The sequence below is a fragment of the Malania oleifera genome, chromosome 13, assembly GCF_029873635.1.
Source record: "Malania oleifera isolate guangnan ecotype guangnan chromosome 13, ASM2987363v1, whole genome shotgun sequence".
NCBI classification, from domain to species: Eukaryota; Viridiplantae; Streptophyta; class Magnoliopsida; order Santalales; family Ximeniaceae; genus Malania; species Malania oleifera.
Genome location: NC_080429.1, coordinates 14752710 through 14768466, shown reverse-complemented (window position 1 = coordinate 14768466; position 15757 = coordinate 14752710). Strand labels below are relative to the sequence as shown.

The 15757-nt window shown below is 33.9% G+C and overlaps 1 protein-coding gene across 6 annotated transcripts; it reads right to left on the bottom strand.

The window, feature by feature from the left end:
* Window positions 1-3269: 3269 nt before the first annotated feature.
* Window positions 3270-14725, bottom strand: LOC131146746 (uncharacterized). 6 transcript variants are annotated; one of them, XR_009134451.1, is made up of 4 exons: window positions 14540-14725; window positions 6023-6188; window positions 4377-4521; window positions 3270-4125 (listed from the first exon to the last, which is right to left on the bottom strand). XR_009134451.1 is itself a non-coding variant. In XM_058096513.1 (4 exons), exon 4 carries the CDS (start codon window positions 4083-4085, stop codon window positions 3615-3617), a length of 471 nt encoding a protein of 156 aa, XP_057952496.1. In that variant the 5' UTR covers window positions 4086-4125; window positions 4377-4521; window positions 6146-6188; window positions 14540-14725; the 3' UTR covers window positions 3270-3614. The 6 variants fall into 6 exon arrangements, 5 of the variants coding, with proteins under 5 accessions (XP_057952496.1, XP_057952499.1, XP_057952498.1 ...); XM_058096513.1 differs by having other exon boundaries at window positions 6146-6188; XM_058096516.1 differs by having other exon boundaries at window positions 6023-6110.
* Between the last annotated feature and the right edge of the window lie 1032 nt (window positions 14726-15757).

Genomic DNA, 15757 nt, shown 5'->3' with positions numbered 1-15757 from the left:
TGGTCCAACCAATGAATTAATAATGATTTAATTAAAATTTTCTTAATATTTTTAAAATAAAAGTTGAATGAAATATAATATTGCATGTTATAAACTTAGTACAAATTTTAAATTGTATTCATGAGTCAAAAACATTATCCTCTTGTTTGGGAATATAAAATTCAAATCTTAAATTTAAATTTGTATTGATTTGAATAAAATGTACACAAATTTATTCAAAATTCAAGCTCGAACTTCATAGTCTAAGTGCTTCCAAATTCACGCAAATCTAAATTCAAGTCTCAAAATTTATGCTCCCAAACTCTAAGTAAGATGGCGTCAATAGAATGGAATTTAGGGATTGAATTTGGATTTGTGGATTTGTGGAGTTAGGTCAGATTGTATGGACACTTGCAACATAAGTCACACAATGCACATGTGAGGATGAGTGACTTAGTTACTGTGTAGGGTAATAGAAAGGGTAGAGGTATACTTAAAATAACCTGAGAGGAGATAGTGAGTAAGAATTTAATATTCTTGAATATATCAAAATAAATAATTCATGATCGCATAATTTGACGAAAAATGATTCATATAATCGATCCGACTTAATGTAACTAAGGTTTGGTTTTATTGCCATTGTTATTATATTTTGTTCAAATTCACAAAAATCTAAGTGAAATTGTCAAATTTCATGTTTCCAAACACAATGCAAAAATCAAGAAGTTAAAAAAAAATATCCAAGATAAACTTAGTCTAAATTCTATATATTAACAATAATATAAGAAGGTACTAAATCCAAAATATATATATATATATATATATAAGAAGGTAAATATGTTTTAGTAAAAAACAACTTTAGCTTTTAATTTTATTAATTTAACATTTTTCCTTTTAGATTTTTATTGCAACAACTGAGAAAGGAAAAGTAAAAGTAAAAGTAAAATTATAGTTATAAAAATTATAAAAATGTGGAGAAAATAATAACAATCTTCTATATAATAATAATAACTAGAAAGGCTACTCACTTTCCAAGGGGATAATATAAAAGAAAAAATAAAATACTTATAAAATAAGTTAAAAATAAATCTAAATATTAGAGTCAATGTTAACAATACAAAATTCTTTGTGGCAAAATAATATAGAGAAAAAAAATACATATGAGATAAGTTAGAAAAACAATTTAAATATTAAAACAAATGTTAACAATACAAAATTGCAACAATATATAATTATAACACGAAACTTGAATGTAAATATAATCTTACTTTTAGTAAAACTGTATAGGAAAAGTATATCCAGAATAAACAATTTCATTAAATAGTACATTCAAAACACATATAGCACAAAAAATATTTAAGTATAATTTTTTTGTATGTTTTTAGTGAGATTGATTTTCAATTAAATCACGACAAAAACATATCAATCCAACTTCTTAAATCAATGGAGAACTTAGAAAATACAAAATTACATAATATATCATTTTAGGACGTAACTAAATATTACTTTGAAATGCATAGAATAATTAAAATTAATTTTATACATTTAGTAAATATAAACAAATAGTAATGAAAGTAGAAACTAATAATTTGTATTAATTTTATAATATAAAAGTATTAAAAAAGAAAGTGATGAAAAATTGTTGACTTTTGATATTTTAAAAAAATTATTTAGTGAAATTCACTGATATTGAAATTTTTAAAGTTTGTCTATAAAAAGAAAAAAAGAGAAAATATATTATAAAATATTTTTAAAAAAATTAATGGAACTAATATGGAAAAAGAAATTTAGTGGGACCCGTGTAGGATCAAAGAAAAAGATAAAAGTTTAAAAAATAAATTTAAAAGCTATTTTAAAATTAGTGAGATCTGCAAGGGCCCTATTGAAAGCGAGAAGGGAAAAGAAATAAGAAATGTTTTTAAACACTGGGCCATTTTGGCCCTCCTTCATCTATTAGAAATTTTGTTTTAAAAATTGGTGGGACCCACGTGGGTTCCTTCTATGAAAAAGACACAAGCAAAAAAGAAAATAAAAATTATCAAACACCGCTTTTCAGCATGGGGTTTGGAAAAATAAAATAAAATAAAAGTGGGGATCGATACTATAAAAGACAAAAGCAAAAAAATAAAATAAAATTGAGTGCCAGGTGTCGGCGCTCGGTTGAATCTTTGGGTTAAAAAATCAAGAGAAAGAGAGAAAAAAGAGAAAGGTGGAAAAGGAAAACACAAAAGCAAAGGGGAGAAAAAAAAAAATGGCAAAATCACTTGAAAAAACATAGTTGCAACATGTATCCGCCTAAGGTTAAATTTTAATGCACGCTGTAAATAATAACAATAATAATTGTCCAAAATGCAAACCCATCTTGGATCAACCAGTTAGCTTCACCAAAACTTGGTAAATTTGATCCTTTCTTACTTATACCAAATTATATGTATTTCCGGTATAATGTAATCCAACTTAGCTCAGAGCTCTAGTCATTGGGTTTCCAATTCAATTGGTCGAGCCGAGCCGAGCCAAGTTATATATCATTATTTTGCAACTTGCATTTTTTCCTTCATATTTTCTTCCTAAAATACCCTTCATCTACAAGTCAAACCATATTGAAGTCATCTACTACTGGATAATTAGTGTCTACATTTCTTAAAAAATTAATCACAACTCTCCCATTTACTTTATGAGCTATGAAGCACAACGCGTCTGTGTCACCATTAAACAAATGATAATAGAAAAAAAAAATAAAATAAAATAAAATTTAATGAACAATATGAAATAGGCAAAAAATTATTACTTTCAAAATTCTCTTTGACAGTATTATTCTTATTATATTCCATTAAATTCTGTATTAACATTTACTTTGCATTAGTACAACACGTTTTCTTTTATAAACTGTTAAATCTCTGCACAACAACAATTTATTTTTAGAAATAAAGGTTCACCTACCAAACATAACCTAGGAGACATGCATCTTTCTTTTATTTCTAACTTCAATTTTCTTTCAAAAATCCTTGAATTAGTCTTTCTTTCTTACCTATTACACACAAACCTCAACAAAGCAAAATAAGAAATTTATTTATTAACTGGCACCTCGATTTCTAAATGGTTACTGGGTCTAATCTTACATAAAAGTAGATATTGCAATTTTCTTTTCCCCATTGGAATTGAGAAGAAAGAAAGAGAGAGGGAAAAAAAACCAGGCAATAAACTACAAGGATGAAGAGAAAGTTATATGTCCTTGCAGAAAATATTTTTGCAATACAACACTGCCAATTCAGATTCTTAGTAGCTTTCCATTACACCCAAAACATTTTTTACTTCACAAGGGTAAATATTAAGAACATACCAAGCAGAACTGGTCATACAAATCTGAATACGATAGAACTCTTACATGCCTATAATATCACAAGCCAAGGTGCCAAAAAACAAGCCTGCCAGACCAATAAAGAAAACTGCACAGCAGATGATTCGACAAATTAGAAGGAATATACAAGGGCTTTGATTGGATGTGTGCCTAAAAATACAGTGATAAAAGTGGAACAGACGATGTTCTGAAATCGTCAAGACCAACCATGACAAGTTCATAACTTGTTAATCAAGAAGGCAACTCATTCAAATGAGTGCTTCAAGGCATTCTTAATTCAGCTAGCAAGTTTGAAAGCATCAATAAATAGACCATAAGTGAAACCCATCTTGAAATTGTTGAGCAGAGCAATGGGGAAGGTCACTTTTGGTCGGCTGTAATAAAATTTAGTCACATACTCGGTGAGAAGAACACACAACACTGCAGCAATTACGTCGTTCACCCCTAAAGTTCCAAATGACAGAGAAATTGTTTGAGCCACATAAAAGCCACCCAATAAGGAAATTCCACCAAAAAGTGCTCTTCGAGAAGGGCTTCTGAAGTAGTTCCGTGAGAGCTCAGGCACAATCCGGATAATGTCAACTAGCCTTCGCGGCCCATTATTCTCTTGCACAGCTCGAACACTAAGAATTCGAGGACCAGATCTCGGAACAAGCATTCCACGTTTTCCCCATGACTGTGAAATCTTAGTTCCATAAGTGAAGTGAAATTCAAGAAGGCCAGAGCTAAAACTCATAGCATGTGTCATAGGGATTCCAATATCCTGGGTGTCAATCAGAATGCATTTCCTGAAAAATAAGTGACGATTGATGAGAGTTTCACAGATACACGTGCGCTTGCATGCACACAGAGATTTCTCACAAGATAAATGTTATATGGTCTCCAAATGAGGAACAGATGATAACAATTCATTTTACAAAGACAATCCATTATGAATAACATTTATGACAGATGTTAACAATTTATGAATAATATTTATGACAGATGTTGTTAACAATTCTTTTTACAAAGATAATAAATTCTGAATAAATGCACTTACTTGCTATTGGTGTTTATAAGAGATACTCAAGAGCTACAGCAATCTTGTTAACCATTGCAATCCACTAAAATGATGTCAGGCGTTACCAAATTGATTCGTTTTTACATTCCCACACTTTTTTTATCATTTGAGGTCACAAAACAGTCTGTAAAAGGAATCAAGTAGACATATATAAAAGTAAAGTTCAAACTAAAACTAAACAATGACATAAGGCTCAACAAAAGCAGAACAGATGCCGAAATTAAATAGACAAGAAAAAATAAGAAAATGAAAGTTAAAAAAATAAATGTATGCCAGTCAAAAGTAAAACAATAACCAGTAGTCCAAATGTCAAAAACAAGTAAGAAAAAAGGTATAGTCTTCCAAAAAAAAAAAGAAGTGAAAAATAACACAAGGACCAAATAAATAACTATGTACGAGAAAACAATGAAGAAAATTATAATTCATTGGAGCAAGCTTCCATTTCTAAGAACATGAACCACTTCTTCAAAGAAACCTGCTCTATGACATGAATATGAAGACATCAGATCCAAACACTCCTCACAGGACCCACTTGGCAGGACCTACTAGGGGTCCTTGTGGCCTTCATATTTCAAGAAGTTTTCCTTATCAGAATGTTCAGACGTACCAACCTTCAGGAATCAAATACAAAAAATATTTATTTGTCCAGTATCATCCATTATTATCAAGTAATAGTGCTGCAGCTGCTGCTAAACATATAAGAAATGCCTGTTGATACATTCCACTAGCTCATAACTGGTATTGTTTCTAAATATAATAATGGATCAACACTTTTGTTTCCCAAAACCATACTGCAAATCAGGAATCATAAGCCTTTATCTACTCATGTGTAATATGCTATTGCAAGGATGGGTCACAATCTCATGTACGCTTGCATTGTTGGGGGCTTGGAGCTTATTCAACAAATTATTTGATTGCTTAGGTGAATGTTGGGTGTGCTCAAGCTCCTTGAAAACCTTTTCGGTTAACTTGTTTCAAAGGCTTAGGGACGAGGGGATCCAATTAGGTTGTGGTTGTGTGCATCTATGTGGTCCACTGGGGCATCTGGTTAGAGAGGAATGCTCAAATTTCTAATGGCCACTCTTTATTCTCTGCCTATTACATTTGCTTTGGCACAGAATTGATTTCCTTCTTTGTACTTTGTAGGCTTATTCATCAGTTGCTTTAGTGAAATTTGCTTCTTGGATTTTTAGATGGCTTTGTTAGCTTGGTTCCCTTGTATCATTTATTGCCTCTTTCACCTTTTCTAGCTTCTTTCCCTTTGGGATCCTCCTCTTTGTATCTCTCTCTCTCTCTCTTCTTCATTAATTATTTTTCCTATCCAACAAAAAGGGGCAAAGTGCAAAATCCATGTAGATGGTTTAAGTCAACGATAGGTCTGCAAAAATAACTCTGAAAAAAAAAATTCCATGCATATATACAACCCACTGCTTAGGAAATTCAATTAGTTTATTTTATGAATTATTCTAAAAGCCAAGTCCTTGAAAAAAGATATGCTCTGTTCGATGGAAAAAAATGCTATTCAATTACATGTTAAACTATACCATCTTTTGTAATGGAACAAGTTATCATGCATGCAATAAAAAAATTGGAGGCTCATTGACAACATGCTTGCCTTCCCTTACATGCTTAAATCAATGCAAAAGAAGAAGGATGTCCATTTCTTGCTACATGCCCCTTCCCCTATGTGTGGTTATGACCTAGGTTACAAATCTGCAGAGAAAGTGTGAGCAAGAGTGTGAATTCACCTATGTCCAAAATAATATGATATTGAGAGCTCCTTCAAAGTCCCTACAACAACAACAACAACAGCAACAAGCCTTAAGTCCCATTAGGTGGGTCAGCTACATGAATCATTTTCTGCCAATTCACATGACTGAGAAATTAAAACAAATTAGAAACCAAAACTGGTTGATGGTTAACATATTTCTTAATGTTGTTAACACATATTTGGAGTCTTTCGACATGTAGCAAAAAACTGTCTTCTAATGTCAAAAACAGTACCAATCAAATCAAACAACAAAAACAATTGTTAGCTGTAAAACTAAAGGAATTAAGTGGTTGGCAAAAAGGCCTAAACAATAGAGGCAATGAGGAAAAACTGACCAAAGCAGGCAGGCATTGCTATTGCAATGGCTAAAACCCATTGAGAGGGTTGTTCTCTCTCAACCCAAAGCCTGTGTATGCCCTTCTCTCATTCAAAGAGAGCTCACAAGCCTACAATGAGGGATAAACATTTCTTCTCCTATCTCTAATCCCAAAGCCCCTTCATATATGAGTCGAACAACAAGAACTGAAAATGTTGAACAACAAAAACAAGTGCAATCAGGCCACAGTTCACGCACTTCTGCCAGATTCTTGACAAAACAAATTCAGAAACAACCATCCTAACAAGACGTCCCATAGAAATTGAATGCTCCCACTGCACTTTAAATGTCACTCAGAAATACAAACCCACCCCTCAAAATTGGCAATAGACAAGAAGGAAATTCATAGAAACAGTTTCAAAGGGTTTGTGAAATAACACAGTACAATTTGACACTATTACCTATTATGGTTACTGCCTTTTAATGTTGAACCGCACGTAACAAGAGATTTTGTGTTGTCTCATGCTGTGTGTGCAATCCCAAATAATGAAAATTAAAAATCTAGCACTCAATAGAGTAGAATGGTAGAAAAGAATTCATAAAACCAACCCATGTTGTTGAATGAACTTTTGGATAAATTAAGTTTAGTTATGAATCAAAAACTTTAGCAGTGAAACTGCCGTGTAAGATAGAGCACCAAAAGTGATAGCAATAGACAATAAAACAAATTGACCAAAAAAATAGTTAAACATCAAAGTATATCACCTACATCCAGATTAAGACACTTCTCTCTCTCTCTCTCTCTCCCTTCCATTACAAATTCTAGAAAAAATGAAAAAGAAAAACTACTAGAGAAAGAGACAGAGTAGCACTGCTGCATCCGAGGAAGAGTGAGCCCGGGGGGGAGGGGGGAGGAATTGAGAGGAATAAGAACTTGGGGTTGAAGTGTTTTTCTAGTACTAGTGAACAACACATGTGTTGCATGTGCACCATACTAACTTCAACAAAAAATGAAATGCTACATAAATGTTTTTATAAATCATAAATTAAGTTTTTGAATTAACATGGATAAAAATAAAGTTGTTATACACAGTTACACACTAACGAATGACAATTAATGTATTGAGTTTATAAAGAACAGCACAGTAATTCAATGCAACTCTGTGTTTGTCGCCCTAGCTTGATCTAGGGACTCAATTGCAGCTTTTGTTGCCTCATGGGCATTGGAACTTGCGTTGACATCTCCTAAATGTTAATGAAGCAAACCTCATCAATGGTGTATACGATAAAGTAATAATTAGACAAATCATCAACTATAGTCGTCAGGTTTTTACATGGTTTTAAAAACCAGACGAGTGACCAACCCAGTAAAGCCACCGGGTTAGATGGCCCGGTCGAACCAGTGATATCAACATGATAAAATCATATACCTTGATATATTATTTAATTTTTTTATGTATAAATACTACACATAATTATATTGTTACAAAAATAATATACACTGATTCCATGTAAATTATACGAAAATGTTTGATTAAATTCACATATATCAGCGAGTTAATTAAAAAAATACATAAATACATTTTAACAACCATCTAAATTTTGAAGCTTGAATCATTTTTCGTATGAAAAAATTATTTAAAATTTATTATTTACTTTAGTCAAAAACAAAATAAATATTTGAAGTTGTTGTGGCTGTTCATTTTGAGTAAAGAAAAAAGATAATATATTTAAAGTTATTGGTGCCACGGGTATTTGTGTGTGAAGTATCATCAATATTTGATGGTCCATTAATAGGCTCAAGCAACCAGTTGGCATGGTGGCATTGAGGAGATCATCTACATTGCTGGTTCTGGGTACAATTCCAAAGGCTGAAGGAATTCTCTACCATACTCCTTATTCCCTTTTAAGCAAGAGAGTGGTTGAAATGGCTTCAACCCTGGTTCAAACCAGTTTCATCCAGTTCGGACTGGGTCAGCCGGGTCAAATCCAGTTTGCTCCAATTCCGCAACTACAAGGCTAACTGAACTAGCCTGATGGCCAGTTTTGGTCGATACAGGCTAGACCAGCCAAACTGATCGGGGTTTTAAAACTATGGTTTTTGAACTACAACTACAAGGAATCTAATTCGGTAGGGGTGACAAAATGGGTTAACGGAATAGGTTCGGGCGGGTTGTAAACGGGCCAAGGTTAAACGATTTCGGGTTCGGGTTGACCTATTTATTAACGGATGACCACTATGTAAACCTAAACTCGTCCGTTTCATAAACGGGTCACCCATTTAAAAAATACAATTTATTTATTTTGAAAAAATTTTAAACATTTTTTTTTAACAAAAAAAGCACTCCTTCATTGGCAGATCTGAACAAACACAAATTTGTGAGCGTGAGGGCAAGGGAGAGCCCGAGAGCCGAGAGGCTTCTACAGCTCTGTGTGCTTTTGCGGCTATGCCCGTGCGTCACGTGCTGCCGTGCTGGTGAGAAGCTCCGTGCTGCTCGAAGTTCAGTCCACAAAAATGGTCGGGTTCAATTCTGGCCGGGTTCATCTTCCTCCTCTGGGAATCTGGGACCTGAAGGCCGAAATGACCATTGTCCGAGCGTCATGAGGGAGATGGCGAGCTTCAACTTTCAGGAGACCACCGAAACAACCACCGTCGTGAGGGTGTGTAGTGGGCGGCGTGCTGGGTAGACAGGCAAGGGCACAAGGCAGTGGAGACTAGAGTGTAGCCGTGCAGGAGTGGAATAGAAATTAGGGTTTTATGTGTTACTATGTGTTTATATAGTAGGCAAATAAACGGGTCACCCGTCCCGAACTCGGGTTGACTCATTTATCAACGGTTCAGTTTCAAGTTGACTCGTTTATAAATAGGTTGGCTAATATAAAACCCAAACCCGGTTTAAATGGGTGGGTCACGGGTCACCCGTCGGGTTTGGACCCGTTTTGCCACCCCTATAATTCAGTGATCATGAAACAAGATGGTAAAAAATTAATCAATGAGAAACAAATATGAAATTTACGGGCATCAATGTGTTTGATGGCGCAAAATTGTCAAATATAAGTACTTTAATGACACAAAACAACAACAACAACAAACCTTAAGTCCCACAAGGTGGGGTTGGCTACATGAATCATTTTTTTTGCCAATTTACCCAATCGAGGGCATTTTCCTCTGCTAATTTAAGAGTTATTAATCTTTCCTTAATACCATATTTCAGGTTATTTTAGGTCTAGCCTTACCCCTTTTAATATCGAAAATAATAACTGACTCACTCCTCCCCATAGGTACGCTGCTTAGCCTGTGTTTCAAATACCCAAACCATCTAACTTGCCACTCCCTTATCTTGTCCTTAACTGGTGCTACGCTTAGTTTATCGCCCATATGTTTGTTCCTTAATTTATCTTTTAGTATTATACCACTCAATCACCTTTAACATTTGCATTTCGGCAACTTTTACTTTTTGTACATGTTATTTCTAATTGCCCAACATTTTTATTCATGAAGCACAACTAACCTTATAGTCATCTCATAGAACTTTCTTTTTAATTTTAAGGGTATTCTATGATCACACAAAACGCCTAATGCACTCCATTTTATCCATCCTACTTTAATTGTATACATCACATCCTTTTCAATTTCTCCTTCTACTTGCACAAATAGATCCAAGATAACGAAATTTACTAGTGCTATTAATTTCTTGATTATTGAGTTTAATCTTATCTCCAACACTCCTCCTCATGTTAGTGAAATTACAGTTCAAATATTCTATCTTATTTTGACTTATCCTAAAACATTTCGATTCTAAAATGGTTCTTCAAAATTCTAACTTAGATTCCACTTCACTTCTACTTTCATCAATCAAGACAACATCCTCTGCAAACAACATGCACCAAGAGATCTCATTTTGGATATTCCTACTGAGTTCATCAATCAATAAAACAAAAAAGATAAGGGCTCAAAATAGAACCTTGATGTACATTTATTGTGACTGGAAATTCTCTAAACTCCCTTCCTACAGTCCTAATACTAGTTGTTACTCCATCATGCATATCCTTAATGACCTCGGTATATCTACTGCACACTCCTTTCTTCAAATAGTTTATAGAGAAATAGATATTGATTCAACTAAATCAAAGTGGCTGATTGATTGTATATGTACCATGGTTTTAAATCACGGTAGCGGGTAGCGTAACGTAACGGTAACGGGTGTAACGGGAAGCAGGAGTAGCGGATGTTACATAACGGGAAGCGGGTGTAACGGCCGTGAATTTTTTTGGAGCACGCACAACCTTGTGCATATTAGCGTACTTGCATGTTTTAAGCTTTTAGCCAACCTTAGAAAGGGTTTTAGTGTATTTTGGACCCTTTAGTTCGAGTAACTAAGTTATTTGGTAAGGGCAACAAGTTTACACATCATTGATAGAAAATTACGTGTGTGCGAGTATTTGTACTTCTCATTGTTCTTATCTGTGATAAATTCTTATGTGTGCTAAATGAATTAATAAAATAAAATACATTATACACTCCATTAATCTATTAGACACATAAGACATACGAATAATATAAATATAAAATAGCTAGAAAAGAAAGAAGGTTGAAGTTGAAAAATAAAGAACATAAATATCACATTACTAATATTACTAAAAAAAAAATTTCCCTAACAAGTTAATATTTTGAAATTGTTAATTAATGCATCTATTGTGAGTATTTAAAGAAATTGTAAATTTTGTATCATTGTCATCCTCATTATAATCTTTTCCCCCTCTTGCCACTTGGTATATTGAGAATGATATATGAAAGAGAGAGAGAAAAAGTGATAAGAAAAAGTAAAAAATAAAATATTTTTTTGGTGTAACAGCCCTGTAGCGGTTACGTAACGGCCGTAGCGGCCTTTACGTAACGTTTGCGGTCCGTAACGGTCGCTACGGCCGTGATTTTTCTTCCCACCGATTTTGCGGTGTGTAACGGTATCAGTAACCTAAAAAACCTTTACGTAACGGCGTTACGTAACGGTCGCAGCCTTTATTTAAAACCATGATATGTACAACATAGTTGTAATAGTTTTACTCTGCAAGCAAGCATGAGGGTCCATATCTCTTAACTTTAGATTTATGTCTTTTGTGGGGGAAGCAATTTTTCTAATGCACATAAACACAAAGCCCATGTAAGCCCTTCTAATGCACACAAACACTCATAATATGTGTGTGCATGAGCTAGTGTGCAAGAAGGCTAGTGAAGGCAAAATAAAAAGGAGATAGGAACTTGTAGTCATAAGAAGAATAACTAGATCAAGTCTACATATGGCTTGGGCATTAATTTTTAAAAGAAGCATAATTGAAGAAATATATATATTGGTTTAAGGAAGATTATGTGATGGAGAATACCCTACAGAATGTGTGTTCTTCCTTTCTAGCAAGAGACAACGTGAGGCAATTCAATGACATATTTTTTTTGCATGAGCCAGCAACCAGCCATTATCTACATGATCCTTGTCAGTACTTCAGCAGATGGTAAAATTCATTAGCTTCAGTTATGTGAAACTATGAAATTGATAAAATGGAATGTTTTAGTCCATGTAGTCCATGATAAGATTTACTTTGTAATAGAAAAGGAAGACCAAGACAATGACCCTTCACTTTCTTGGCAAATATGCTGTCAATTAATGCCTGACATAAGTTACTGTTAGATTACCACTTTATGTAAAAGCTTAAGCTATTAGAATGTGGGTCAACAATATATATCAAGCCTTAACACTCCCCTGCAGATGCGGTCTGACAACATGCGGAGAGATCAACAAACAATAAACAACACCCATCACTGGTAATATAATAATTTTTTAGCACAACATAATAAATGCAAGCAATAAGACTAGAAACCAAGACCTCTTGATAATCAGCTCTGATATCCTATTAGATTATCACTTTACCTAAAAGCTTGATCTGTTAGGTTGTGCGCCAACAATGTATATCAAGCCTTAACAGTTACTATGACACATATAATAAATAAATAAATATTCTTTATTTAAAAGTTGTATTTTCACATTTATTTTTTGTTTTTTTGAGTTTTTTATTTTTTTCCCTTTTTGGAGGTTATCTTATACTCCCTATTTTCTTTCTTTCTTCTTGATGCAATTGTTTTCTCTCTCTAGTAAATTTCTTCGTTTATCAAAAAATATATGTATTTCTAAACTATAAAACTATAAATGGCTATTTGTTCTACAAATGGAGTTACTTTGTCCTTTCCTAGCCTTCTCTCAAAAGATCCATAGGATTCCATATTTCTCTCATTTTGCAGAAGCCTCATAAAATGATTCCTTTGCATAGATGGAGCCTTGAACTTCAATATTCAACAAATGGAGATAAACTGGTGGCATGTTTGAAGGGTATATAAATGAAAGAAAATTAAGAAAAGTAAAGGGTTTTAATGCCCTATAGTTGCATGTTTTATATAGCAAGGGAAGGAAAAAGTGGATGGTTATTATCTCGTGTGAGACTTCGGCAGCCAAAAGAAATACAAAACACAAATATAAAATTCATTGCCTTTTATCCAGAATGCATATACCTTGCTTTCCCCCTACCCTTCCCCTCCCCCCCCCCCCCCCCCCTCTCCTTATCAAACACACACGACTTGCAGCATGAGCTAGGTCAGAAATTTGGTTAGTCAAGCATATTTCTCTTTAATAATGCCCATAAATGACCAAAACTCGATAACCAAACTTTATATCCAAACTAAGCAACAGACTATTTGAATGCACTAGACTAGGGGGGGGGAAAGGCAAACTAGGTGTCAACATCCTGATAAAAAAAAATACTTTGAGACCAGGGTTTCATACTAAGCTTTTTAGTTAAAAAGAGCTTAAGGATGTGTTAATTGTCATATAATTTTCATTTTTCATTTTTTGTTTTGTAAAAAATTACAAAGAAAAAAAAGTAATATTACAAAAAAGTTTCCCAGCATTGGAAAACTTGAAAAATAATAAAATATTCTTGATGTGGTTAAAAAAGGGCTAAAATAAAAAACATTCCAAGCTCATTAGCTAGAGTGCTAGACCCTGTACAAGTTTGTCCTCAAAGCCCTCTCGACCTTAAAATGATGGATTTTCAATGGCCATGAATTGAACCATTACAGCTCCCTCACTGCCTCACAGAATAAAAATTGATTCAGATTTTGAGCAACTATTATTCGATTAAGTTATGAAAATGATGTAATCCAAGTCATCATTAGTCAGCAGATTAAGTTCAAAATTACGCCTAACTGATCTAGTTCACAATTAAAAATAAAAATCTAAAGGAAAAGTAGTCTTACATATAAAAAGATAATGATATTAGAAAACCCCAAAACCTATTCTAGCATCCTGCCCCTCTTAGGTGTACCAATGTAAAGCCCCCAACACTAATATGCACAACCATCTCAAAGATTCAACTTTGGGCAGCAGCCAATTAGCTTTTGCCGCATGGCAGCATTAACATATCTGAACAATTGGGACACATTTCTTTCATTTCTTTGGACTTTTATATTTAAGTTGGTTAAATAACCCAATAATGCAATTGGATTTCAAAAAACAAAAAAAAAAAAACAAAACAAAACAAAAAGAACAAGTGCGAACTTGCTCACCCTTGGGAAAATTTTCACCCCAACAACATCCTATCTGAACTTGCTCGCCCAAAGTGCACTAGGCGACTTCACATAGTTAATAGGAGCTAACTGAACATGACTACATTCGGTAAACTTCCCTTAAACTACTTATGTATCATTCTTCATAGTAAAAATATCATAGAAGTAGAAGCCCCCGTACCCAGAAATCATACCATCCAGAATTACAATCACAGAATCCTAATACCCCTGAATCCTTGCCTAACCCGTCCACACGATTTTTCACTCGAATAAATTTTCTCAATACCCCGTTTACCCATTCCTTCAACGACAGAAGCAGAAGCGCCCACAAGCATACACACAGTACTCTATTAGCAAACACAATCACTTTTTCACGTTTGAGCTCCAACATGGACACACTTTCTAATAAGAAAAAAGAATCAGGAAAAACTGCAAACACATACCGCAAGAGAAACGAGCGAGCTTTGAATGTGAGGGACTGGCGCAGGAGCAACAGAGAGGGTGGTGATGGTGAGGGGGCAACTGGTGGTGAGAAGTTGTGGAGATATGTAGCGGAATTTGGTCGAATAGTTGCCGGGCAATTTTAGGACCATTGGAGTATGGACTACAGGATTAGAATTTACAGCTCACGTGGCGATGCTAGTAGAAGTCCTGAAGAGGACCGCATTTAGCCTTTGGGCCTGGGCCCACCTTGGAGGGTATTGGGTTGGGCTTTACAACTATACCACGAGACGTATATTCACGTAAATCACATCCTTTCTTACCAACACAACAATTAAAATTAAACATTCCCATTTTGTGTCTCGGCCCATCACAAAAATCGGCCCACATTCAAATGTGGGATTCATCCTTATGAGTGGTCGAGATCAAACTTTTGAAATGTCTAGGTTCTAGCGTAAATGAAAATTTAAACTAGACACGATCAAAATAAATTTTGGAATTTTAATTGTTAAAATATCTTTTTATGAGACTTTTAATTTCTTTAATTTGATGATTAAATTCATTATCCTATGATGCGTTATAATAAAATAAAAAATTATATGATGAATGTGTAAATTATAAAGATCAATTGTATTCCATTATTATGTGTGAAACAAATCATCATAGCTTTTGCACAAGAAATTAATGGGTATATCATATATTTTTTTGAAATTGTAATATCCAAGATCTTTTGCACACTCAATCAATTCACCGAAATAATGAATTCGCTCACCTACCCTTCTCCGGTTAAATACAAGATGTTATATTTAATGAAAAATCGAAACCCTCAAAACTCGAATCTTAATATTTTTACAAGAAGAAATGAGTATATTATTGTGAAGAGTTAAAGAGTAGACAATTTTTAACCATAATAGGAATTTTTCAAGTGTGAACAAGGTTTTTTTTTTTTTCTTTTTCCTTTTTTTTAGGAAGAAAATCCACTTATAACCCCTCAAGTTGCTAAAATTATACTTACTCCATGTTTTTGTTTTGAAAAAAATGCTAGTCTCACTAGGTTTCATATCTCGTAAAGCATCTCAACAGGGTATAAACTGTGTGTAAAACCCAATGTGGGACGCACACTGGACCTTGTCTCTAGGGCTGCAAACGAGCTGAGTTGAGCTGAGCTATGGGAAGCTTGAGCTCGGCTTGTTATTTATAAGTGAACTCGAGTTCAACTG

Bases quoted from the DNA above. Each gene is read 5' to 3' on its own strand.
- LOC131146746 (XM_058096513.1), bottom strand. From the start codon at position 4,085: ATGACACATGCTATGAGTTTTAGCTCTGGCCTTCTTGAATTTCACTTC.